Source organism: Solea solea, chromosome 12 (genome assembly GCF_958295425.1).
Source record: "Solea solea chromosome 12, fSolSol10.1, whole genome shotgun sequence".
Taxonomy (NCBI): Eukaryota; Metazoa; Chordata; class Actinopteri; order Pleuronectiformes; family Soleidae; genus Solea; species Solea solea.
The window spans coordinates 652,374-679,168 of record NC_081145.1 but is presented as its reverse complement, the minus strand read 5'-3'; the positions used below and the strand labels follow the sequence as shown (position 1 = coordinate 679,168).

Genomic DNA, 26,795 nt, shown 5'->3' with positions numbered 1-26,795 from the left:
GTCACCAACGTGGCTTGTGCGGTGTTTTCGCTGCTCGTGGATCAACCCGCGACATACACGCATGTCGTCGGCGAGAAACAACCGGTGAATCACGTGTTTCATATTTTAATGTCCAAACGCTTAAACTGAACGGAGCGTTCACGCGTGTTTGTTCCGTGGGTTCTGGGTTCGGTTAGCGGGTCCAGTTCACGCGTGTTTGTTCCGTGGGTTCTGGGTTCGGTTAGCGGGTCCAGTTCACACGTGTTTCACAGGCACAAACATGGGGGAGTTCAAGGTTCACCGGGTCCGGTTCTTCGAGTTCATGCCCAGCGCGATCAGAACCATGGTGTTTAACAGCAGAACCGATCGGCTGGCTCTGGCCCGGGCCGACGGAACCGTGGAGATCTTTAACTTCGCAGACAATTACTTCCAGGAGAAGGTGAGTTCAACCTGGTTCGCGTGGCTTAGTTTTCTCTTTGAGGTTTTCAAGGATCCTTCGTATGCCGATGTACAGGTGCTTGTTTGCTGGGATTTCAAAGGTCCGTGTGTCCACGCACTGATTTAGAAAAGTAAACAAACATTAAATTGTGAATTCTGGAAGAGCAACAGTGCGTGGACACGTTTCTTCCACACGGCACACACGAAACCCTGGCTTTTTCACGCCGTAATGAAGAGTCTTTGTCTTTGTTGTGGCTTTAGAATGTAAGTGTCACGTCCGTGTGTCCTCGCACTACTTTAGAAAGGGAGATGAGCATTAAATTGCTCCTTTTATCAATAGAGCTCGCCAGACCACGTGATTCTGGAGGGTAAAGGCAACATGCCGGTAGTCCGGCTGTTGTAGTTGTTTTACTTTTACTATTGACGCACACAAATGAACACAAACACAAATGGAACGGGCGAATGCAGCGGGTTCATATCGAGAGAAATGAACGCGAAGGAAAAGGCAGAAGAAAGGAGTGAAAGGGCTAGACTCATACGAACCCTCAGAGTCTGAGGTCCTGGTCCTGGTCCTGGTCCAGGACCTGCCGAACTTCAAACATACGACAGAACAACCTCATTTCCTCACTAATACATCACTGATAAACTAAATGTAAAATGACGGCTGATCTTTCTCTTACTGAATGTCATTCCCAGTCAAACGTTGTTGTTGTTGTTGTTGTTGTTGTTGTTGTTGTTGTTGTTGTTGCTGCTGTTGCTGCTGCTGCCCATTGTGCAGTAGTGACTTGCTGTAACGCTGATTTGATGAATGACTTTTAATGTCCTTTCTTATCCAGTTGTTGGTACAAGTTACTGTGATGAATGTTACTGGAGCAGCTGTAAAATAACATTTTAACCAGTCACAGGAGAGCTGCGTACAGCTGTGTATTATTAACTACATTATTTACTTTGTAGTGAACATGTTTCCCCGCACACAAACACTTCCACAGCATCACACACGTGACATAAAAGTCAAACTTTTTTCTCTTCATGTGAGTAAGCAGAGCAAGCATCAGCCTCACTGTAGTAACGCACACACATTGGGCTGCTCTCAGCTGTAGTTTCACTCTAACTCAACTTAAATTCACCACGTTTCCCTCAAGGACACTGATGCGCAAAAAATATCATGCAAAAATATAATAATTAAATTTTGTATTATTATTTTTTTTAAGTTAATTGCTCTTGGGGCCCCCTGGTGGCCACGGGGCCCTAAGCAGCCACTTAGTTCGCTTATGCCTTGGGCCGGCTCTGCTTGGGCACATATTGGTCAGAGCACAGCATATCACAACAATCTTATCAAGTAAAGTCTTTTCCGGTCGACTGGACGATTAATCAGTTGATTTATCGTCCGTAAGTTCTGGTTCGACTCAGATTCTGATAAGTCAACATTTTGCCGTGTTAATTTCATTCAGTCTTTGGTTAATTTGATTTCATCTGGAGGAATGTACCAAGTGCTAATGGGGGTGTTTTCAGAGCACCCCGTTCCACAGGTAACAGCGTGTCTTCAGAGAGCACCCCCTTGTTATCAGTATTTTGGATTAGATTATTAGATTAAAGTACGTTGGTGGTTTTATTTAATGTTGAGCTACAGTCAGTCGTCCTCTAACATCCATGTCACAGACGTCACAGTGTGGCAGCATTTTACAAAAACAGATGTTGATAAAAAAGTCAAATGCAAAGTTTGCCAGCAACAGTTTTCATATCACAGCTCGACTGCAAACATATCATATAAAAACTTGAGCTAACTTGTCTTTGTTATGTTGCTCCGTCTTATTTGAGTACATGATCATATCAGAATTAGCATATTTCAATGTTTTAGTCTAATAATCATTGATTCTGCTGCAGACGCACTCGCCCACAACAACGGCAGCGATCTGTTTGTGTCTCAGCTGTGAAGCTGAGCTCCTGTGTTCAGTGTGTGTGTGTGTGTGTGTGTGAGGACATGAGATAAATCATCTCAATATTCCTCAACAGTTGATTTCGTGCTGATATCAACGTCAGTCATCATCTACCGCTTTATCCTCTGCCAGAGGGTCGCGGGGGGTGCTGTGCCAATCTCAGCTACATCGGGCGATAGGCGGGGTCACACCCTGGACAGTTCGCCAGTCCAATGTCAACGTAGTATAGTATATTTTCGGAAATCATGATATTACGCAGATGCACGAGATGCAAAACGCTTTCAAACCCAAGACAAGAAAATACGACGACGCATATCTCAGTCTTGGATTCATGGTGTTGTCAGGACAGCATGAAACCTAATGAATTGAAGAGAAACTTGGAGACCATTCACCCGAGTTACCCGAGTTACCCGAGTTTTTCAAGAGCAAACGTAAAGTGGTTTTAAACAAAAAAACCACAGCTAGCTTCCTACAAGGTTCATACAGAATTGCGCGTTCCAAGAAACCACACACGGTGGCAGAGGAGCGATGTGGGCGTGGCACGTGTGTGCGCCACATGTAAAACAGAGTCACAGCAGTTTCACGCAGCCGTGCAGTGATGACTCCGCCCACATTGAGTAGGTACTTCTTTTGTGTCATGGCGAGGCGAATAGAGCCGGTGGAAATGCACCATAAAAAGATGAAGCATCTTTTCCCTGTTTGCACATGTAATCACATGTAACCACTCAGTTTCTCACTGGAGTTTCCTACAAACAGAGTCATGTAATTGTTAGGGAGCCTTGATTTTCTGATTGATTTTCTGATTGATTTGTTGATTGATTTGTTGATTGGTGTTGCCCAGGTGATACCGGGGCGGGACGGCAGGACGGTGGAGGCTCTGTGTTGGGTCGGCCAGCGTCTCTTCGGTGCTGGTTTGAATGGAGAGATCACAGAGTATGACCTGGAGAACCTGAGGCCCAGGTACACAGTGGAGGCCTATGGAGGACCGGTGTGGACCATCAGCAACAACAGCCAGGGAACTGTGCTCGCGGTCAGTCACAACAGCCTGTGTGCTCGTGTATCCACAAAGTGACTTTTTGAGGTTGTTGACTCTCTGTGTGTGTGTGTGTGTGTGTGTGTGTGTGTGTGTGTGTGTGTGTGTGTGTGTGTTGTAGGCTGGTTGTGAAGATGGGACAGTGAAGATGTTTGAAATCCTGGAGGAGAGGATTCAGTTTCAGAGAAACCTGGACAGACAAAAGAGTGAGAGCATAAACAGACTGGGTGTTTGTCTGCTGCACTTCTTCTCTGTGAGATCGTATTTAAACGCGTGTGTGTGTGATCTCCTCCAGGCCGGGTCCTCTCTCTGTCCTGGCATCCGTCCGGTAAACTGATCGCCGCAGGAATGATGGACATGATCAGAATCTTTGATGCTGAGACAGGTGAGCATATAGTTGCATCCTGTCGTCACGTGGACGTCTCTTTGCCGCCACTACAGATGTCTTTGACATGATTAAAACAGCATGAATTCTGAGATAAAAGTCAGTATTAAAGTCCGAATTCTAAGAAAAAAGTCAGAATTCTGTGGAAAAAAATCAGAATTAAGAGATTAAAGTCACAATTGTGATTTAGTTTTTTCTCAGAAACACACTCAGTTGTATTTCTTTTCCTTTTCTTTACACGTGACCCTAATACTCTTCTGTACCCTCTGATGTCGTGAATCATATCACAATAAGATATTTATTCAAAATCATTCAGCCCTATCACTCACTCTCCCACACCAAACCCCAGAGAGAAAAGCAGTGATTTTAACATCAAACACAGGAGTTATTGATCCACTGCTGCCTCCATCACTAAGTTCTAATGTCTAAGTTCGGCTTTTGAAAATCTTCATTCAGATTAACCTCAGTGACACAAAGTGACCACACGAGGCAGCAGTAGACCAGCAGCTCCTGTGTCCGTGTCAGCTAAAATCACTGGTTTTCTCTGTGGGAGAGTGAGTGGTTTACAAACTTTAACATCAACTTAAGTCTATGATATTTTAAGATTATCTTCACTGACAGACGTTTCGTATCCATTGTTTGGATAAGAAATGTAAGCGACATCAGTAGAAATGTGACGATGTTTCACTAAACACAAAAGACGACATGGACTGTGTTCTGCACTCGTTCTTTATGATTTGACGTGTGACGTACTGTACGGCCTCAGGTCACTCCACACACAGGCTGCTGGTGGAGCGAGGCCTCGGGACGTCCAAGGTCACAGAGGTGGTCGTCTGGAGCCTCGTCTTCCTCTCTGACCACACTGTCGTCAGCGGCGACTCTGCTGGGAAAGTCCAGATCTGGGACGGATTCACGGGAACGCTGGTCAAAACTCACCTGGTCACCAAGTGGGACGTCCTGGCTCTTAGTGTTTCACAGGTGACTGTGGTTCTGTCTGTCTGCCTGTCTGTCCTGATACCAGACTGACTGACGGTAAATGTTGTGACTGTCTGTCAGGATGAGAGCAGCGTTGTTGCCGGGACATCAGAGGGAACCGTCATCCAGTTTCAGTTCATCTCGTCCACCGTGGGACAGCAGGACAAGACCTGGGTCAGAACTAGGACCTTCAAAAATCACTCTCATGATGTGAGAGCACTCGCACACACAGACACTGCTGTGGTGTCAGGAGGTCAGTGTTACACACACAGGCACGAACACACACACACACACACGATGACGGCGTTTGTGGTGTCGGTGTTACACACACACACACACACACGATGACGGTGTTTGTGGTGTCAGTGTTACACACACGCACGAACACACACACACACACACAATGACGGCGTTTGTGGTGTCGGTGTTACACACACACACACACACACAATGACGATGTTTGTGGTGTCGGTGTTACACACACACACACACAATGACGATGATTGTGGTGTCGGTGTTACACACACACACACACAATGACGATGATTGTGGTGTCGGTGTTACACACACACACACACAATGACGATGATTGTGGTGTCGGTGTTACACACACACACACACAATGACGATGATTGTGGTGTCGGTGTTACACACACACACACACAATGACGATGATTGTGGTGTCGGTGTTACACACACACACACACAATGACGATGATTGTGGTGTCGGTGTTACACACATACACACACAATGACGATGATTGTGGTGTCAGTGTTACACACACACACACACACACACACACACACACAATGACGGTGTTTGTGGTGTCGGTGTTACACACACACACACAAACACACACACGATGACGGTGTTTGTGGTGTCGGTGTTACACACACACACACACAAACACACACACGATGACGGTGTTTGTGGTGTCGGTGTTACACACACACACACAAACACACACACGATGACGGTGTTTGTGTTGTGGTCAGGTATGGACACACAGCTGGTGGTACGACCTCTGCTGGACAAAGTGGAGAAGAACACTCAGGAGTCTGCGCTGCGAAAAATCACTTTTCCTCACGTGAGTCTGTTAAAAACGTTTGAATGAAAGTTTCTTTGTGATAGCCATCAGACGTGTTTTTGTCCTTCAATCGCGATGTCAATAAAGTTGTGTTTGTTCTCTGCAGAGGAGTCTGGTTTGCTGTGCTAAGAAGACTGGACTGTTGCTTTTCCACTTCACTGAACATTTAGAGCTGTGGAGGTTAGGAGAGAGTGACGGACATGGTGAGGGAGAGGGGACGTGCGCACACACACACACACACACACACACACACACATATTGTGGACATTCATGACATTGCATTGACTTACATTCATTTCCTGGAGACTTACTCTAACCGTAACCACAATTACTACTGGCCTAATCCTAACCTCAACCTAACCTTAAAACATATCTTCACCTTAAAATGTAGTCATGTACGTTGTAGGGACTTGATTTTTGTCCCCACAAGGAAGACAAGTCCCCACAATGTGACTGCGTAAACCCCCACAACATTAGTAATACCCGCACACACACAAACACAAACACATATACACACGCACACACACACACACACACACACACACAGTCTCTCTCTCTGTGGCAGTGATGGTGAAAACATGGCGTCTCTGTGTTCCCAGGTAAACCAGGAGACAGTTTACCTGTGAAGAGGAAACCAGAGAAACTCATCCATCTGAAGAGAAAGGTGAGTGTTTTTCTTCCCTCTGCTGCCCCTCAGTGGCCACAATCTGTCACTGCAGCCTTCTCTCTCTCTCTCTCTCTCTCTCTGTTGAAGGCATGTTTTTCCTCAGGTATTGATCTGTGAGTAGAGTTGTCACGATACCAAAATGAGTAACCACGATACTATACCAGTAATACTATATTATTATTTTTATGAACTGCAATGTATTTGTACAAGTTATAAATACTTATTAATTACATATAATGTTGTTTGGTGCATGATAAACATATAAACATATCATATATATATATATATATATATATATATATAATCATTCAGTTTCCTTTGAACATTAATTTATGTTTAACTAATATAAATAATCAACTTAGGATAACAAATCCACTGTCTTTAAAAAAAAGTCTATTTGACAATAATGCTTATTTTCCAACATAATAAACTATAGAGAACAAAATACAATAAACAGGAAGTGATTCCCTGTGAAAACTATATTTTTTATGCCTTTTCTATGTGCTTTATACTTTGACATCCTTTAACTTGTCATTCCTCAGCCTGTACACGGAGCATATAGCCTAATATTAGCCAATACTAACCTGGTATTCCACATATAAATCACAGCGAGGGTGTTGTATGAGGTTGGATGTGTTCCCTCCTTCGGCTCCTATAGCTTGGTGGCAGCGCCTGCACAGTAGACGGCCATTGTCTATTGCTTTACACTCTGTGTCTTGTTAAAAGCCAAAATAGTTCCAAATGCGACTAGTATAGTATACGTATAGTATAGTAATCCATGGTAGTACCGTTGTGTAGAATTTTCTAGTATAGTAGGAACCGATACGATTTGGCACCACGGGGAACAGTGGGTATCGTGCAACTCTATCTGTGAGACTCTCTCTCTCTCAAACTCAAATTCAAATTCAAAAAGGTCTTTATCGTAACGTACATCTTACATTGCCAAAGCATATTTATCACATTGTTCATACACTCTTATTCACACACTATATACAATATGTACAATATCGGTATAAACACACATTATGAGTTGTAAATACAGAGAGTAGCTGTTCAGTGGGTTAGCTGCTCTCTGTATTTACAACTCAAAATATGTGTCAGTTATGACCTCTATTTGACCTTTTCTTAAACATGTGTGTGTTTGTACGTCGGTGAAATACGGTCGCTGACTAAATACGGCGACCGCTGGCCGCAGTCTGATGTGAAGTGGTGCGAACACACAAACACACGTTTGCTGACTTTATCCGGAACATTAGCTTCATATATAAAATCCTCTGAGGCTGGAAGTTTGTGTAAAACACTGTGCTCCACTGTGCAGCCACCAACAGCACACTTGTCCCTCCGTGTTGACATAATACCGCTCTTCCTCCCTCGCCTGCACTCTCACAGAGACAAGGTGGAGCTAAGGTGGAGCTAAGGTGGAGCTCTCGAAGTAAACTTACTGGTGGGTGGAAACATTTGCGGTGAAATGCACATGCTGCCGTCATAAGTGAGGGGAATTCAACATGGCGTGTTTTATCGCCTATACTTACACTAAGGGTGACCACGAAAACATGACTGAGTATTCTTCCTCCACACTTTGGCGACTGGTAGGGCCTCCAGAGTCCCAAATATAAGTATTGAAATGGTTAAAAAGTTGATTTTGCATAATATGTCCCCTTTAATTTCAACACACAACACACAAGTAACTTATATCCAGAAAAGCAACCTCATTTTAAAGCCATCATTTTAGAACTTAGAACTCTATGGTTGATGTCTTCATCATGACTATTTTTAACATGGATTTGAGCTTTCTTTGGCACCCAGGCTCTCCAAGCACAAGCATTTGAACTGGATGGAACATGCTAACATCAGTTTCATAATTAATAAGTAATAGATCGACTGTGATGTGATCACACTCACTGTGATTATAATGCTCTTACAGAGGTCAAAGGTCACCAAGTTATTCGTGCATCATCAGGATGGGGGTCATAAGACTATGTGCCAAGTTTGGTTTGGATAAATAAAAACCTTGAAGAGCTATGAGCTAACTTCCTGTTTAACATCCCCCCAGAGGTCAAAGGTCACCAAATGATGATGTCATGAATCTATGTACCAAATGTGGTTAAAATATGTTAAAGAGTTGCAGAAAAAAAACGGATGAACAAGTCAAAAGTTAATGTTCATACATGCAACTCTGTCCTGTTGGTGGTGCTAGAGCTCTCGAGCTTGCGTTGCTTACACTGTATCACCACTTGAACCCAAGTAACGGGTGGTCTGCTGTTAAATTATTACAATATTGGGGAATTATTACATTATCAGGACCTGCGAAATGAAGGCTAACCTGATAATGTAATAACCTCCCGTTAATGTAATACTTTATTACATTATTGGTAAAAAGTGTATTACATTATTGGGAAATGCACTTTATTACATTATCAGGAAGTTATTACATTGAAGAGTTCTTCCCTGATCTGGGTCTCTTCAGTCAGTCAGTGAGGTCTCTGATGAAGAACAAAGGAGACCTTGGTCAACCTGTCTTTATTGAAACAGAGATCTTTCGGCTGAAATATCTTTTAACAAAAGTTCGACTCCAGCTAGAGAAGGAAAATAATGGATGAGTGTGTTTTTGTTTGTTTGCAGCTCTTTTTTAATCATGTGTGAAATCAAACTGGGCTCTTTAAACATTAACGGTGCTCGTCAGGACACAAAGAGAGCTGCACTTTTTAACTTGATCCAAACCAAACAACTGAATGTCACTTTTATCAGAGTCAGCTTTATTGGCCAAGTATGTGAACACATACAAGTAATTTGACTCCGGTTTTATCAAACACACACTGTACATTAAACATAAACATCAACATAACTTAAGATACATTCAACAAAAGTGAATAAATAAGGTGTCCAGAGGTCCGGTCTGTTTTTAAATATATCTATTTAAGAATATAAACGATAAGGTGCAAAATAGTGAATAAATAAATAAACTAGTCAAGTGTTCAGTAGTGTGACGGCCTGGGGGAAAGAACTGTTCTTGTGTCTAGCAGTTTCGGTGTACAGTGTTCTGTAACGCCTGCCAGAGGGAAGAAGATCACACAGGTTGTTTCCAGGATGTGATGGATCTGCAGAGATACTACCTGCCCGTTTCTTGACTCTGGATGTGTTCAAGTCCTGGATGGTGGGCAGTTTAACACCAATGATTCTCTCTGCATTCCTGATGGTGCGATTCAGTCTGTTTCTGTCCTGTTTGGTGGCTGATCCAAACCAAACGATGATGGAGGTGCAGAGAACAGACTGGTCTATTGCTGTGTAGAACTGGATCAGCAGCTCCTGGGGCAGGTTGTACTTCCTGGTCTCTGCTGGGCCTTTTTGACTATGGAGTCAATGTTTGGTGCCCACTTTAGGTCATGGGAGATGGTGGATCCTAGAAACCTGAAGGTTTCCACAGCAGACACAGTGTTATTGAGGATGGTGAGGGGGGGCAGAGCAGGGGAGTTACTCCTGAAGTCCACTGTCATCTCCACAGTTTTGAGCCTCCCGTCTGTATGCACACTCGTCACCGTCTCGGATGAGGCCGATGACTGTTGTGTCGTCTGCAAACTTCAGGAGTCTGACAGATTGGTCACTCGAGGTGCAGTCGTTAGTGTAAAGGGAGACGAGCAGTGGGGAGAGCACACATCCCTGGGGGGCACCAGTGCTGATTGTCCGGGTGCTGGAAGTGATTTTCCCCAGTCTCACCTGCTGGCTCCTATCTGTGAGGAAGTTTGTAATCCACTGACAGGTGGGGCTGAGACGGAGAGCTGGGTGAGTTTGGAGTGCAGGATGTCCGGGATGATGGTGTTGAACGCCGAGCTGAAGTCCACAAACAGGATCCTAGCATATGTCCCTGGGGAGTCGAGGTGATGCATGATGTAATGCAGGCCGATATTGATTGCATCATCCACTGACCTGTTTTCCCGATATGCAAACTGCAGGGGGTCCAGCAGGGGGCCTGTGATGTCCTTCAGGTGGCACAACACCAGTCTCTCAAAGGCCTTCATGACCACAGACGTCAGGGCCATGGGCCTGTAGTCATTTAGACCTGAGATTGCCGGTTTCTTGGGGACTGGGATTATTGTTTGAAGCAGGAGGGGACTTCACACAGCTCCAGTGATCTGTTGAAGATCTGGGTAAAGATGGGGGCCAGCTGGTCGGCACAGACCTTCAGACAGGAGGGTGACACGCTGTCTGGGCCTGGAACTTTCCTGGACTTCTGTTTCCTGAAGAGCTGACACACATCTTTACAGATCCTGAGTGATGGTGGGGGGTCAGGAGGGAGGGGTGATGGTGGTGCAGGGGGAGATGAGGGTTGTTTGATGTTGGATCGGGTGATGGGTGTGAATGTTGGCTTCTCAAACCTGCAGTAGAAGACATTCGGGTCGTCAGCCAGTTCACGGTTCGCTGCTATGTGGGGGGATGGTCTCCTGTAGTTGGTGAGCTCTTGTAGACACACTCCACACTGACGCAGGCTTGTTAGCTGAGAAACTGTTTTTCAGCTTCTCAGTGTAACACCTCTTTGCCACTTTGATCTCCTTTGTCAGTGAGTTCCTGGTTGTATTGTACAGGACTCTGTCCCCACTTCTGCAGGCCTCCTCCTTGGCCTGACGAAGCATCCTAAGTTTAGCAGTGAACCAAGGTTTATTGTTGTTGTATGTGCAGAAGGTTTTGGTCGGCACACACGTCCTAACAAAACCTGGTGTAGCATGTCACAGTGTCAGTGAGTTCATCAAGATCTGTAGCAGCAGCCACAAAAACACTCCAATCTGTGCAGTCAAAGCAGGTCTGTAACTCCAACTTTGACTCTGTGGTCCATCTCTTCACAGTCTTCACTACAGGCTTAGCAGATTTGAATTTCTGCCTGTAGTTTGGGAGAAGATGGATTATGCAGTGATCAGAGAGCCCCAAGGCTGCACGGGGGACAGAGCGATATGCATCCTTTAAAATGGTGTAGCAATGGTCCAGAGTGTTTTTGTCCCTAGTGGGACACTTAACATGTTGTTTATATTTTGGCAGTTCACGACTGAGGTTTGCTCTATTAAAGTCCCCAAGAACAATGAGCAGGGAATCTGGATGTTTCCTCTCCATGTCCGTTATCTGGTCAGCCAAGTGTTGTAAAGCCTCAGTAACACACGCCTGAGGTGGGATGTAAACACCAACCAGAATAAACGAGGAGAACTCCCGCGGTGAATAAAACGGCTTGCAGTTTATGAAAAAAGACTCCAAGTGGGGGCTGCATGATTTGCGCAACACTGAGATCTGTACACCAACCTTCGTTAATATAGAAGCAGATTCCACCTCCCTTCCTCTTCCCCGAGAGCTCCGTTACGCGGTCCGCACGGAGAAGTTGAAAGTCCGGAAGATGTAATCCGGTGTCCGGGATGTATTCACTGAGCCAGGTTTCAGTAAAACACAGGGCAGCAGATCTGTGAAGGTCCGAGTTTCTACTGTTGAGAAGCAGCAGTTCCTCCATCTTATTGTTCAGGGAGCGGACATTCGCCAGATGTATAGAGGGAAGCACTGTCCGAAAACCCCGCTGTCTGAGCTTAACGAGCACGCCGGCTTATTCAGGAGACACACAGCACCTCTGACAATGAGTGTGACTGGAGAAGGGAGTGGAATGGGGAGCTGGTTTTAAAGGGGACATATTATACCCTATTTCCCCCATTAAAATAGTTCCCTGGTGTCCTAATGAACATGTCAGTGACATGCTTTGGTCAAAATACCATAAGGATGAAGCATCATAGCAGTTCAATAACCCTGCTAAGCCCGCCCCTTTCAGAACGCTCGGTTTTCGTGCATGGTCCCTTTACATGCAAATGAGACACAGGCAAACACACACCCACTTCTTCCAGGGGGTTTCTGATTTGTCCTCGTTACAGCGCTTTACAGCTCTATTCGTCTCCCCCTCCCTCCACTAGTTCTCTGACAATATCAACATGGCAGCGTGCGCAGAAAACAGCCAGAGTGCCGTCACAGGAAGAGACGTTCTACATAAGGATCGAGCCGAACAGTGCCGAACTGTTAATCCGTTAAAAACACTTAGGAACAGCACCACTGATCGCCAGCGGCGCGCGGCGAGCTGCATAAGCTGGCGCTGTATGTTACTGTATCAGACCGGTGACTATGCTCCGGAGACCTCGTCACCGCGGCACCGCTGATCGCCACCGCGGCACCGCTGATCGCCAGCGGCGAGCTGCCTAAACGCATACAGTGGCCGTTTAGGCGGCTCGCCGCTGGCGATCAGCGGTGCCGCGGTGGCGAGGTCTCCGGAGCATAGTCACCGGTCTGCACCGGAGCTGGCGATCAGTCGCATACAGCGGCCGTTTAGGCGGCTCGCCGCTGGCGATCAGCGGTGGCGATCAGCTGATTTTCACAGAGAGTGCAGCACCGCTGATCGCCAGTGGCGAGCGGCAGTTTATGCCACTCGCCGCTGTATATGTGATTGTATCAGACAGAGTCTGTGCTCCGGTCATGGAGGACGTACTGAACAAATATTTTAACAATGTGTGTGTGTTTGTACGTCGGTGAAATACGTCCCCTGACTAAATACGGCGACCGCTGGCCGCAGTCTAGTGCGAACACACGAACACACGTTTGCTGACTTTATCCGGCACATAAGCTTCATATATCAAATCCTCTGTGGAAGTTTGTGTAAAACACTGTGCTCCACTAGCCACGAACAGCACACTTGTCCCTCCGCGTTGACATAATACCGCTCTTCCTCCCTCGCCTGCACTCTCGCAGGGACAAGGTGGAGCTAAGGTGGAGCTCTCGAAGTAAACTTACTGGTGGGGCGGTAACATTCGCGGTGAAATGCGCATGCTGACGTCATAAGCGCAGGGAATTCAACATTGAGTGTTTTATCGCCTATACTTACACTAAGGGGGACCACGAAAACATGACGGAGTATTCTTTTTCCACACTTTGGTGACTGGTAGGGCCCCCAGAGTCCCAAATATAAGTATTAAAATGGTTAAAAAGTTGATTTTGCGTAATATGTCCCCTTTAAGGTAAGGGTTCTCTTCTTCAGAGAATTCACACCTTTTAATTTTACTGTAGATGAGGTCGTTCCAGGCCGACTTTTAAAAGTAAATGCTGAGTTTGAGAGGATGACACTGGTTTTTATAAATGTATATGCTCCAGTTATTGCTCTGGAGAGACTAGTTTTTATAGACACACTGAACCAAACACATTACAAGTGTTGCAGTGAGGAGTTTTGGTTTTTAGCTGGTGATTTTAACTGCACAGAGAACCCCGTCTTAGACAGGAACCACGGGGAACCTCACACTGCTTCTAAAAACGCCATCAGTAAAATGATTGAAACCTTTGAGTTGTGTGATGTGTGGAGATGTTTCCACAGGAGCCAGCATCAGTACACCTGGCTTCATTCAATTATTTTTCCCAGGGGGCCAAATGAGCAACTGAAAATATTTTGGAGGGCCGGGCCAAAATGCCGAACTCAATTGTGCATAATAAGATTTTATTTCTATATAAAAAGCAGTAAATGGCATTGTTTTGACCGCTGGTAAGACTGTATGTTATTATTTGACAATTAAAAGGTGAGGTTAGCTTTCAAAAATATCATTTATTCAAATAGAATTTCCTAAATGATAAACAAAATGTGAAACATTTGACTCATTTTCAGTCACATTAATAACAATGGGCATTTTGATTTTCTTAGCTTTCTAAAGACATCACATCCATCATCTTTGTAGCCAAAATACTCTGATGAAATTAACTGTTGTAGTAACAATATCAACCACATGGCTAAGTTTTAGCACTGACTTGCACAACGCTTGGTGATGAATAATACAATGTATAAACACAATTTCTGCTCTGAGTTGAGTTCACTCACTTTATTTGCATTCTTTTCAAAAGCCCAACATTTTTCACCGTCAGATTGGGACATCCATCAGTAGTGACACCTGCCAGTCGGTCCCGCTCGAGTCCCAGTTTGTCCATGCATGCGTTTACCTCGGTGAACAGATCACTCCCCGTTGTGGTTCCTTTCATTGGCCGCATTGCTGCCTGGTCCTCCGTGAAGTCGCGCGTTATAACAAATATGAGCAGCTGGGCTGTGTCACGGACGTCACAGCTCTCATCCAAAGCCAAAAGAAAAAAAGTCGAAGCTTCCCACTTTACTTTGCAGCTGAAACTCCAGATTCTCTGCGATGTCCTCCACCCTTCTCGTCACGGTGCGGCGGGACAGCGGGATGTTTTCAAACGCTTCTTTTTTTCTCTGGGCATAGCAGTGATGCAGACTCGACCATGCACTCTTTCACAAACTCCCCCTCCGAGAATGGCTTACTGTTTGAAAGTTCTGCTTTCGGCATCCACTTTCCTCTTTTTGGCATGAGCCGACATTTTCGCATTTTTCAGGGGTGACAAGGAAGGTAGACAGGTTGTCAATCACACGCACTTCACGTGCACAGTTGACGGTTTTAGTCCACCCATAAGATAATTAGAAAATATGTTATATTTTCTAATTATCATGTAATCTTTCGCGGGCAGGTCAGAATCATACGGCCCACAGGGTGCCTAGGTCTGCTCTAGAGGTAACACACTGTCTTTAGCAAGACTCGATAGGTTTTATTGTTACGAGCATCATTTTAATGTTTTTAAGAGCAGTGTGATCAGCCCTGTCGGGTTCTCCGATCACTCCCTGGTGCAGTGTGTGGTTTTTATAAAGAATGTAAAATGTAGAAGTGCGTACTGGCACTTTAACACCACACTGTTGACTGATAATGGTTTTAAAGAGTCACTCAGATATTTTTGGTTTTATTTCAGACGGACTAAGTCTGATTATAGTTCTCTGCAGTAGTGGTGGGATGTGGGAAAGGTTCAGATCAAACAGCTTTGCTTGCAGTACACTCTCAGTGTCACTAGAGACATGACCAGGTCTATGAGAGATCTGGAGAGAGAAGTGGTGGAACTGCAAAACCAAGCAGACTCCACAGGAGATCGAGAACATATTGAAGTTCTCAAACTCAAACGCTCAGCTCTGTCCGACCTGCTGGGTTTTCATACCCATGGTGCTCTGGTTCGATCACGCTTCCAGAACGTCGCTGAGATGGATGCTCCTTCCCATTTTTTCTTTGGGCTGGAGCGGAAGAGCAGACAGTGGACTACTACTGCAGGAGGATGCAGACATTCGGCAGTGTGCTGTGGGTTTTTATCACGATCTGTACACAGCAGAGCTTCGGGAGGAACCAGAGGTGGCGCTGTCATTCTTCGAAGGGCTGCCGCAAGTGACAGAGGACCACAAAGAGGGTCTCGAGGCACAACAACTCCTCCCAGGAGATACAGGAGGCGCTACAGACTCAGCAGAGCGGGACGGCTGCCTCTGAGCTGCAGGAGGGCTGTCCTCACCCTTCTCCCAAAGAAAGGAGACCTGCAGGAGCTTAGGAACTGGCGTCCCGTGTCTCTGCTGTGTACCGATTATAAACTGCTCTTTAAGGTGCTGGCCATGAGACTCAGGAAGGTGATGGACCAGGTCATTCTGTCTGTGAGGACTCAGAATGGCATCGATAGTCTCACCCAAACTGCCGCTGACTTCAGAAAACTCTCCTCTGCAAGAATTAACTGGGAGAAAAGTTAAGCTGTGGCAGTGGGGGAGGGGCTAGAGAAAAAGCTGGTTCTACCGGGGGGCTTACTCTGGAGAAGGGGAGGACTTAAATATCTTGTGGCGCATTTCTACCGGCTCTACTCGCCTCGCCACGGCACAGTTTAAGTAGCGTTTCCACTAGCCTAGTACCTGGTACCAGGTACTATTTTTAGTACCTGCTCAGACGAGGTTCCAAGCGTGCTTAAAAGCAGGTACTATGCGATTATTGGTCAGACTGCCGGCCGCTGAGTCCCGTCACAGGAAGAGACCTCCCACACAGAAATCAAGCCGAACAGCGCCGAACTGTAGATCACTTAACAAACTACTTAACAATCCTAACAATGTGGGTTAATCTCCCAACAACTACCAGGGAAACCTCTATGTTTAACAGGAGTCTTTTAAAGTGGAGTGGTGTATTTAGAGACAGTCACTAGTCACTCGTGTGTGTGTTGCGTATAAAACGAAGTCACCGCATAAAACAAGTCACCGCAGTTTCACTCAGCCATGCATTGATCACTCCAACCACGTTAAGTAGGTACTTTTTTGTACTGGAGCAACCTAATTGTGCCGTGTCGTGCTGAGGCTAGGCAAGTAGAGCCAGTGGAAATGCACCATTGGTGTCCATCTTGGAGATGCAGCCTCTACCTCCCAGAACTGGGACCTTTTTATTGAACAGGTTGAAGGTCGTCTTAAGAGGTGGAGAGAAAAAAAAACAAGTCCGAGTACAGCTCGTTACAGCAGTGGTGGGACGTTGGAAAAGTCCAAATCAAAACAGCTCTGCTTACAGTTCACTCTCAATGTCACCAGAGACTTGACCAGGTCTATGAAAGATCTGGAGAGAGAAGTGGTGGAGCTGCAGGGTTCAGCAGACTCCACAGGAGATCGAGAACAGTTTAGAGTTCTCAAAGAAAAACGATCAGCTCTGTCAGGTCTGACTGCTCTCGTGCGGTCTCGCTTCAACAAAGTTGCCAGGATGGATGCTCCGTCCCACTTTTTCTTTGGGTTAGAGCGTAGGAGTGGACAGAGGAGGCCGATGCACTCTCTGAGATCTGCTGACGGACAACTGCTGCAGGAGGACGGGGAGATTCGACAGTGCGCCTCCTCCTTCTACCAAGATCTCTACAAGACAGAGCTCCTGGAGGATCCGGAGGTGGCGCTGTCTTTTCTAGAGGACTTGCCCAAAGTGTTCGAAGGAGACAAGGAGCAGCTGGAGGCACAGCTCTCTGCACAAGAACTACAGGAGGCGCTGCAGAGTCTACAGAGCGGGAAGGCCGCCGGCATTGGCGGTCTCCCTGCAGAATTCTATAAGACTTTCTGGACTGTCATCGGGGAGGACGTACTGTGTGTCCTGCAGGACAGCCTGGACAAGGGACGGCTGCCTCTGAGCTGCATGAGGGCTGTCCTCGCCCTCCTCCCGAAGAAAAGAGACCTGCAGGAAGTGAAGAACTGGCGGCCCGTGTCACTGCTGTGTGCCGACTACAAGCTGCTCTCCAAAGTCCTGGCAACGAGGCTCCGGAGAGTGATGGACCAGGTCATTCACGTAGACCAGACCTACTGTGTGCCTGGCAGGTTGATATCTGATAATATCACCTTAATTCAGGATGTTCTGGACCTCTCTGGTTCATTAGGCTCAAAGCTTGGTCTGATTTCTCTAGACCAAGAAAAAGCTTTTGACAGAGTTGAACACCTTTACCTGTGGCAGAGGCTGCAGGCTTTTGGCTTCAGCTCAGGTTTCATAGCTAAGATCAGGGTCTTGTACAATGACATTGAGAGTGTGCTGAAGGTTAACGGTGGTTTGGGAGCTCCTTTTAAGGTTCACAGAGGTGTCAGACAGGGCTGCTCCCTGTCAGGCATGCTCTATTCTCTGGCTTTAGAACCTTTTTTACAGAAACTGAGATCTCGCTTGTCTGGTTTTTATTTCCCTGGTTGTGATCATTGTTTTAAACCTTCTGCCTATGCCGATGATGTCATTGTTTTTATAAATAACCAACAGGACATTGAGGTTCTGAGCAAAACCGCTCATGACTTACGGAAAATCTCCTGTGCCAAGGTCAACTGGGAGAAGAGTGACGCCTTGGCAGTTGGAGATGGACCTGAGAGAGAGCTGCTTTTGCCAGGAGGACTAACATGGAAGAGAGGAGGTTTTAAATACCTCGGGGTTCACCTCGGTGACGTCACCAACACTTCCAAGAACTGGGAGAATTTTATCGAAAGGGTCGAGGGTCGTTTTAACAGGTGAAGATGGATTCGTCCAAAAATGTCTTTTAAAGGTCGGATTCTTGTGATCAACAACCTGGTTTCCTCCACGCTGTGGCACCGCCTGATGTGTTTGAACACCCCTGAGGATGTGCTCTCCAGAGTACAGGCCGCTCTGGTGGATTTCGTCTGGGACCGTCTTCACGGGGCCCCCAGAGCGTCCTCTTCCTACCCAAAGAAAAGGGGGATCACAACCTGGTCCATGTGGCGAGTCGGAGAGCTGCTTTCAGGCTCCAACACATCCAGCGGTTTTTAACAGGACCCACAGACTTAGTCTGGAGACCGGTGGCTCGCACCCTACTGGAGCGGTGCAGTGGACTAGGCCTGGCTGAGTCCCTGTTTTTAATGGATCTGCGGGATTTTAAGCTGAACAACTTCCCCACCTTTTATAAAGGACTTTTTAAAGTGTGGGGACTCGTCAACAAAGAGAGGCGAGCAGGAGGAGGAGCTAACTCTCTGTTCTGTCTTTTAAAGGAACCGGTGACTCTGGGAACACGGTTCCGTGGTGTAGTAGGTCCATCCCTGCTACAGAGACTATGCGCGGCAAAAATCTTGACACTGGGTGAAGTGGCGGAGGTTTGCGGCCCGCGGTTGGACAATGAAATCGGTCTGGCCCAGCGTCTCGAGACTAGGTCAGTCAGGGTGGTCAGTCTCCTGCTGAAGGACTGGAGGCAGCAGTTGACTGATTCTGAACTCTGTCTGATCTCAGACTACTGCAATGGACAAACACAACCGGACTCTACAGACCCTTTCCCTGAACTCACCATCTCACCTGTTTTTAAGTGTGATGTAAACATTCTGCTGCAGATGAACAAATCCAACAACTGCAGTCTGTGCAGTGTAACAGGTAAGGTCATGTATTATGTGATGGTGAAGGTTTTAAACCAGAGTAGACTGGAGACAGAGTGGACACTCCATGGAGACACCACCTGTCCCTCACAGAGGATCTAAGGCCAGAGTGGAGCTCACTGTACAAACCCCCGTTAACTAAAACAGCAGCAGACTTACAGTGGAGGGTTCTTCATGCTGCTGTAGCAGTGAACGCCTTCATCTCCATCGTCAACCCTAATGTCACAGACACGTGTCCTTTCTGTCCACAGAGAGAAACTGTCTTCCACTGTTTCCTGCACTGTGTCAGATTAACTCCTTTGTTCCACTTCCTGTCTCACTTGTTCTCTTTATTCACTGAGACTTTTTCCTCTTGTGTTTTTATTTTAGGTTTTAAATACACGAGGACAAACAAGGCCAAATGTCAACTGCTGAACTTTTTAATTGGTCAAGCAAAACTGACAATTTATGTTTCAAGGAGGAACAAAGTGGAAAACTCACTTGATGTTGACTGTCAGCAAATTTATGTTAGAATGTTAAAAACCAGGATAAAGACTGACTTTGTTTTCTTCCGCTCAACAAACAATAGAAGAGTTTTTAGAAATATGGGGAGTGAAAGACGTGTTGTGTTGTGTGAGTGATGGACAATTATCTTTCTGCAACAGTCTGAGTTAAATGGAGTCTTTTTCTTTTCTTTCGTATGTTTACTTTATTTCTCCATGGTTTTAGTTTAAGTGCAGAACACAACTAATTTGTGTTATTGTTCATGTTTTTGAGCAAATAAAGAAGTTTAAAAATCTAAATCTCACACACACTCTCTCTCACACACTCTCTCTCACTCTCTCTGTCACACACACTCTCTCACACACTCTCTCTTTCTCTCTCAATCTTTCTTTCTTTCTCTCTCTCTCTCTGAAAGTTGTATATATAAAAAGTTAAAATGAAGTTGACATGGTCATGTGCTGCCCCCTGCAGGGAGAGGATCACATGTGCAGCAGTGCGTTATCTCCGTGTGGAGGTTGGATGGCGTATTCCACCGTGTCCGGTGTCCGTCTGTACAGAGTCCACCACGACAACAACAACGTCAGCGTCACCAAGGTCAGCTGCTCTTCCTCTGGGTCACACTGTCATCATCACGTCAACATGGGAAACTCATGTCGCTAACCCCTCCCCCAGGTGTCCAAACTACCCAGAAGCCTTTGCTCAGCCCAGCAGCTCTGCTTCTCCTCCGACTCGTCCAAACTGTTTGTTTCCAGCAGCAGATCTTCTGTTCTCGTCGTCTCTGTCAGTCAGTCGGAGTGTAAACACCTGCACACCCTCAAACCCAAGTCAGGTGAGTCTGACTCCTCCTCAGGAGCTGTCAGCAGCTCCAGCAGCGGTCCTCTGCTGCCTCGTGTGGTCACTTTGTGTCACTGAGGTCAATCTGAACAAAGGACAAAATAAGACGTGTGTGTGTGTGTGTGTGTGCGCGCTGATTTTCTCTATGGACTTTGGTGTGGGAGAGTGAGTGTTTTACACTAAAAAGTTATTATTATTGTAACGGTTTTAAAGAAAGTGTCAGTATTTAACCTGTGTCTGTGTTTGTCCAGGCTGCACACAGCCAGTTCACCTGCTGTGTGTGAGTGAGGACGGGAAGTGGCTCGCCACAGCCAACACAGACTGTGAGGTTCACGTCTACAACCTCGACAAGATGAAGGTTTGTCCACGCTCATCTTCATCTTCTTCTTAATTAAATGAACGATTCAGTGTCGGAGTTTAAATGTTTCTCTTCTTTTCTTATATTTTATACATGGTCTTTGACTCGGATCAGCGCAGATTTAAAAACAAGCATTTGCTGAACTAGGCCCTTAATTACTGACAATATTTAACTGTGTGTGTGTGTGTGTGTGTGTGTGTAGCTTCACTGTACAGTTCCAGTGTACAGCTCGTGTCCCACAGCCATCGGCCTTCACCCAGTGACCAACAACCTGGTTATGGTGCACGCTGACCAGCAGGTAAATCAAACCACTTACTGTCAATCTGCTACTTCTTAAATGTGAATATCTGCTACTTTTTTAAATTTTTCAGCTTCTTAAATGTAAATATTTTCTACTTTCTTACATTTTTCAGCTTCTTAAATGTGAATATTTTCTACTTTATCTAATTTTCAGCTTCTTAAATGTGAACATTTGCTACTTTCTGTCATTTTTAAGCTTCTTAAATGTGAATATTTTCTACTTTATCTAATTTTTCAGCTGCTTAAATGTGAATATTTTCGACTCTGTCATTTTTCAGCTTTTCTATATTTTCTACTTTGTCATTTTTCAGCTTCTTAAATGTGAATATTTTCGACTTTTTGTCATTTTTCAGCTTCTTAAATGTGAATATTTTCTACATTATCTAATTTTTCAGCTACTTAAATGTGAATATTTTCGACTGTCATTTTTCAGCGTCTTAAATGTGAATATTTTCTACTTTCTGTCATTTTTCAGCTTCTTAAATGTGAATATTTTCTACTTTCTGTCATTTTTCAGCTTCTTAAATGTGAATATTTTCGACTTTTTGTCATTTTTCAGCTTCTTAAATGTGAATATTTTCTACATTATCTAATTTTTCAGCTACTTAAATGTGAATATTTTCGACTCTGTCATTTTTCAGCGTCTTAAATGTGAATATTTTCTACTTTCTGTCATTTTTCAGCTTCTTAAATGTGAATATTTTCTACTTTCTGTCATTTTTCAGCTTCTTAAATGTGAATATTTTCTACTTTCTGTCATTTTTCAGCGTCTTAAATGTGAAAACTTAAATGTGAATATTTTCGACTTTCTGTCATTTTTCAGCGTCTTAAATGTGAATATTTTCTACTTATGACATTTTTCAGCTTCTTAAATGTGAATATTTTCTACTTTCTGTCATTGTTCAGCTTTATAAATGTGAATATTTTCTACTTTCTGTCATTTTTCAGCTTCTTAAATGTGAATATTTTCGACTTTCTGTCATTTTTCAGCTTCTTAAATGTGAATATTTTCTACTTTCTGTCATTTTTCAGTGTCTTAAATGTGAATATTTTCGACTTTCTGACATTTTTCAGCTTCTTAAATGTGAATATTTTCTACTTTCTGTCATTTTTCAGTGTCTTAAAGGGGACATATTATGCAAAATCAACTTTTTAACCATTTTAATACTTATATTTGGGACTCTGGGGGCCCTACCAGTCGCCAAAGTGTGGAAAAAGAATACTCCGTCATGTTTTCGTGGTCCCCCTTAGTGTAAGTATAGGCGATAAAACACTCGATGTTGAATTCCCTGCGCTTATGACGTCAGCATGCGCATTTCACCGCGAATGTTACCGCCCACCAGTAAGTTTACTTCGAGAGCTCCACCTTAGCTCCACCTTGTCCCTGCGAGAGTGCAGGCGAGGGAGGAAGAGCGGTATTATGTCAACGCGGAGGGACAAGTGTGCTGTTGGTGGCTGCACAGTGGAGCACAGTGTTTTACACAAACTTCCAGCCTCAGAGGATTTGATATATGAAGCTAATGTTCCGGATAAAGTCAGCAAACGTGTGTTCGCACCACTTCGCATCAGACTGCGGCCAGCGGTCGCCGTATTTAGTCAGCGAACGTATTTCAACGACGTACAAACACACACATTTTTAAGAAAAGGTCAAATAGAGCTCATAACTGACCATTCTGACACGTCCTAATTAAAAATATTTGTTCAGTACGTCCTCCATGACCGGAGCACAGACTCAGTCTGATACAGTCACGTACATACAGCGGCCGTTTATGCTGATCGCCAGCGGCGAACGGTGAGCTGCCTAAACTGGCGCTGTATGTGTGAGTGCCGTCACAGGAACAGACCTCCGACACATGGATACATAGGGACAGCACAGCTGATCGCCACCGCTGATCGCCAGCGGCGAGCGGCGAGCTGCCTAAACTGATCGCCAGCTCCGGAGCATACAGTCACCGGTCTGATACAGCGCCAGTTTATTCAGATCGCCGCGCGCTGCTGGCGATCAGCGGTGGCGATCAGCTGTGCTGTCCCTAGGTGTATTTAACTGATTTACAGTTCGGCACTGTTCGGCTCGATCCTTATGTAGGACGTCTCTTCCTTTGACGGCACTCTCGCTGTTTTCTGCGCATGCTGCCATGTTGATATTGTCAGAGAACTAGTGGAGGGAGGGGGAGACGAGAAGTAGCTGAGCGAGTGAGCGCTGTAAAAAGGACAAATCAGAAACCCCCTGGAAGAAGTGGGTGTGTGTTTGCCTGTGTCTCATTTGCATATAAAGGGACCATGCACGAAAACCGAGCGTTCTGAAAGGGGCGGGTTTAGCAGGGTTATTGAAATGCTATTGTGCTTCATCCTTATGGTATTTTGACCAAGGCATGTCACTGACATGTTCATTAGGACACCAGGGAACTATTTTAATGGGGGCAATAGGGTATAATATGTCCCCTTTAAATGTGAATATTTTCTACTTTCTGTCATTGTTCAGCTTTATAAATGTGAATATTTTCTACTTTCTGTCATTTTTCAGCTTCTTAAATGTGAATATTTTCTACTTTCTGTCATTGTTCAGCTTCTTAAATGTGAATATTTTCTACTTTCTGTCATTGTTCAGCTTTATAAATGTGAATATTTTCTTAAATGTGAATATTTTCTACTTTCTGTCGTTTTTCAGCTTCTTAAATGTGAATATTTTCCAGTTTCTGTCATTTTTCAGCTTCTTAAATGTGAATATGTTCGACTTTCTGTCATTTTTCAGCTTCTTAAATGTGAATATTTTCTACTTTCTGTCATTTCTCAGTGTCTTAAATGTGAATATTTTCGACTTTCTGACATTTTTCAGCTTCTTAAATGTGAATATTTTCTACTTTCTGTCATTTTTCAGTGTCTTAAATGTGAATATTTTCTACTTTCTGTCATTTTTCAGCTTTATAAATGTGAATATTTTCCACTTTCTGTCATTTTTCAGCTTTATAAATGTGAATATTTTCTACTTTCTGTCATTTTTCAGCTTCTTAAATGTGAATATTTTCTACTTTCTGTCATTTTTCAGCGTCTTAAATGTGAATATTTTCTACTTTCTGTCATTGTTCAGCTTTATAAATGTGAATATTTTCTTAAATGTGAATATTTTCTACTTTCTGTCGTTTTTCAGCTTCTTAATGTGAATATTTTCCAGTTTCTGTCATTTTTCAGCTTCTTAAATGTGAATATTTTCGACTTTCTGACATTTTTCAGCTTCTTAAATGTGAATATTTTCGACTTTATGTAATTTTTCAGCGTCTTAAATGTGAATATTTTCGACTTTCTGATATTTTTCAGCTTCTTAAATGTGAATATTTTCTACTTTGTCAGTTTTCAGTGTCTTAAATGTGAATATTTTCTACTTTCTGTCATTGTTCAGCTTTATAAATGTGAATATTTTCTACTTTCTGTCATTTTTCAGCTTCTTAAATGTGAATATGTTCTACTTTCTGTCATTTTTCTGTTTCTTCAATGTGAATATTTTCTACTTTCTGTCATTTTTCAGCTTCTTAAATGTGAATATTTTCTACTTTGTCATTTTTCAGCTTCTTAAATGTGAATATTTTCTACTTTGTCATTTTTCAGCGCCTTAAATGTGAATATTTTCTACTTTCTGTCATTGTTCAGCTTTATAAATGTGAATATTTTCTTAAATGTGAATATTTTCTACTTTCTGTCGTTTTTCAGCTTCTTAATGTGAATATTTTCCAGTTTCTGTCATTTTTCAGCTTCTTAAATGTGAATATTTTCGACTTTCTGACATTTTTCAGCTTCTTAAATGTGAATATTTTCGACTTTCTGTAATTTTTCATCGTCTTAAATGTGAATATTTTCGACTTTCTGATATTTTTCAGCTTCTTAAATGTGAATATTTTCGACTTTCTGTAATTTTTCATCGTCTTAAATGTGAATATTTTCGACTTTCTGATATTTTTCAGCTTCTTAAATGTGAATATTTTCTACTTTGTCAGTTTTCAGTGTCTTAAATGTGAATATTTTCTACTTTCTGTCATTGTTCAGCTTTATAAATGTGAATATTTTCTACTTTCTGTCATTTTTCAGCTTCTTAAATGTGAATATTTTCTACTTTCTGACATTTTTCAGCTTCTTAAATGTGAATATTTTCGACTTCTGACATTTTTCAGCTTCTTAAATGTGAATATTTTCTACTTTATCTCATTTTTCAATTTCTTAAATGTGAATATTTTCTACTTTCTGTCATTTTTCAGCTTCTTAATGTGAATATTTTAAATTTTCTGTAATTTTTCAGCTTTTTAAATGTGAATATTTTCTACTTTCTGTCATTTTTCAGCTTCTTAATGTGAATATTTTCTACTTTCTGTCCATTTCCAGCGTCTTAAATGTCAATATTTTCTACTTTCTGTCATTTTTCATCTTCTTAATGTGAATATTTGCTACTTTCTGTCATTTTTCAGCTTCTTAAATGTGAATATTTTCTACTTTCTGTCATTGTTCAGCCTTATAAATGTGAATATGTTCTACTTTCTGTCATTTTTCAGCTTCTTAAATGTTACATTTTCTAATTTTGTCATTTTTCAGCTTATCTGAATATTTTCTACTTTCTGTCATTTTTCAGCTTCTTAATGTGAATATTTGCTACTTTCTGTAATTTTTCAGCTTTTTAAATGTGAATATTTACTACTATGTCATTTTTTGTGAAAGTTATTGTAGCCTTGAAGAAAGGAGTTTTTCAATTAATTGAAATGACCATTTCGTGTGTGTGTGTGTGTGTGTGTGTGTGCGTGTGCGTTTGTGCGTGCAGGTGTTTGAGTTCAGTGTGCAGCATCACTCTTACACAGACTGGAGTCGGACTCTGCAGAGACGAGGACTTCACTCTCTGTGGACAGAGAGAGACACGCCGGTCACACATGTGATCTTTGACCCCAGACACCCTTCTCACATCATTCTGCACGATGCTTTCATGTTCTGCATCATCGACCAGAGTCTGGTACGTGAGCATCGCTCATGTGTTCACGCTGAAGAGTCTCTCACGTGACTCAGCAACCGTTGGCTTTGTTTGATAAGTGTGTGTGTGTGTGTGTGTCTGCAGCCACTCCCTGAAGCAAAGACAATGTTCTACAACCAGATGATGCTGAGGAGCCTCCCTGAGTCTGAGAGGAGGAGCCACAGTCACGCTTTCAAGATCTGCAAGAACTTCCAGGTACTAAAGCCAAAACGAGACACTCAACGAAAGACATGAGTCTAGGATGTCTGCGTCACATGTTCACGTCTTTATCTGAGACAGACTTTTCCAAACTTACAGTTTCATGTTTTTTTTGCTCTTAATATGCGATGATTAACATCTGTACTCTATCTAACCACAGCACCTCCTGTGTGTGAGTTTAATGGAGGACCATTCTCTGGTTGTGGTGGAGCGCCCCCTGCTGGACATCATGTCTCAGCTGCCTGCACCTGTGCGGCAGAAGAAGTTTGCCACATAAAGTTCAGCCTGAACCTCCACAGTCGCCCAGTTCACCCTGAATGAAAGTGTGCAAACTTTGTAAAAAACAGTTTTAATAAAGTAATAAATACATTTTACTGTTTGTCTTTGTTTG

The 26,795-nt window shown here is 43.8% G+C and overlaps 1 protein-coding gene across 2 annotated transcripts; it reads left to right on the top strand.

Annotated features, from left to right (window-relative positions):
* Positions 1-26,773, top strand: utp4 (UTP4 small subunit processome component). 2 transcript variants are annotated; one of them, XM_058645990.1, is made up of 17 exons: positions 1-84; positions 177-418; positions 3,196-3,384; positions 3,509-3,593; positions 3,683-3,772; positions 4,539-4,750; positions 4,829-5,000; positions 5,744-5,835; positions 5,942-6,038; positions 6,435-6,499; positions 20,181-20,303; positions 20,382-20,538; positions 20,795-20,901; positions 21,104-21,199; positions 26,003-26,188; positions 26,291-26,401; positions 26,565-26,773. In XM_058645990.1, exons 2-17 carry the CDS (start codon positions 260-262, stop codon positions 26,679-26,681), a joined length of 2,058 nt encoding a protein of 685 aa, XP_058501973.1. In that variant the 5' UTR covers positions 1-84; positions 177-259; the 3' UTR covers positions 26,682-26,773. The 2 variants fall into 2 exon arrangements, with proteins under 2 accessions (XP_058501973.1, XP_058501972.1); XM_058645989.1 differs by having other exon boundaries at positions 1-418.
* The last annotated feature ends 22 nt before the right edge of the window (positions 26,774-26,795 follow it).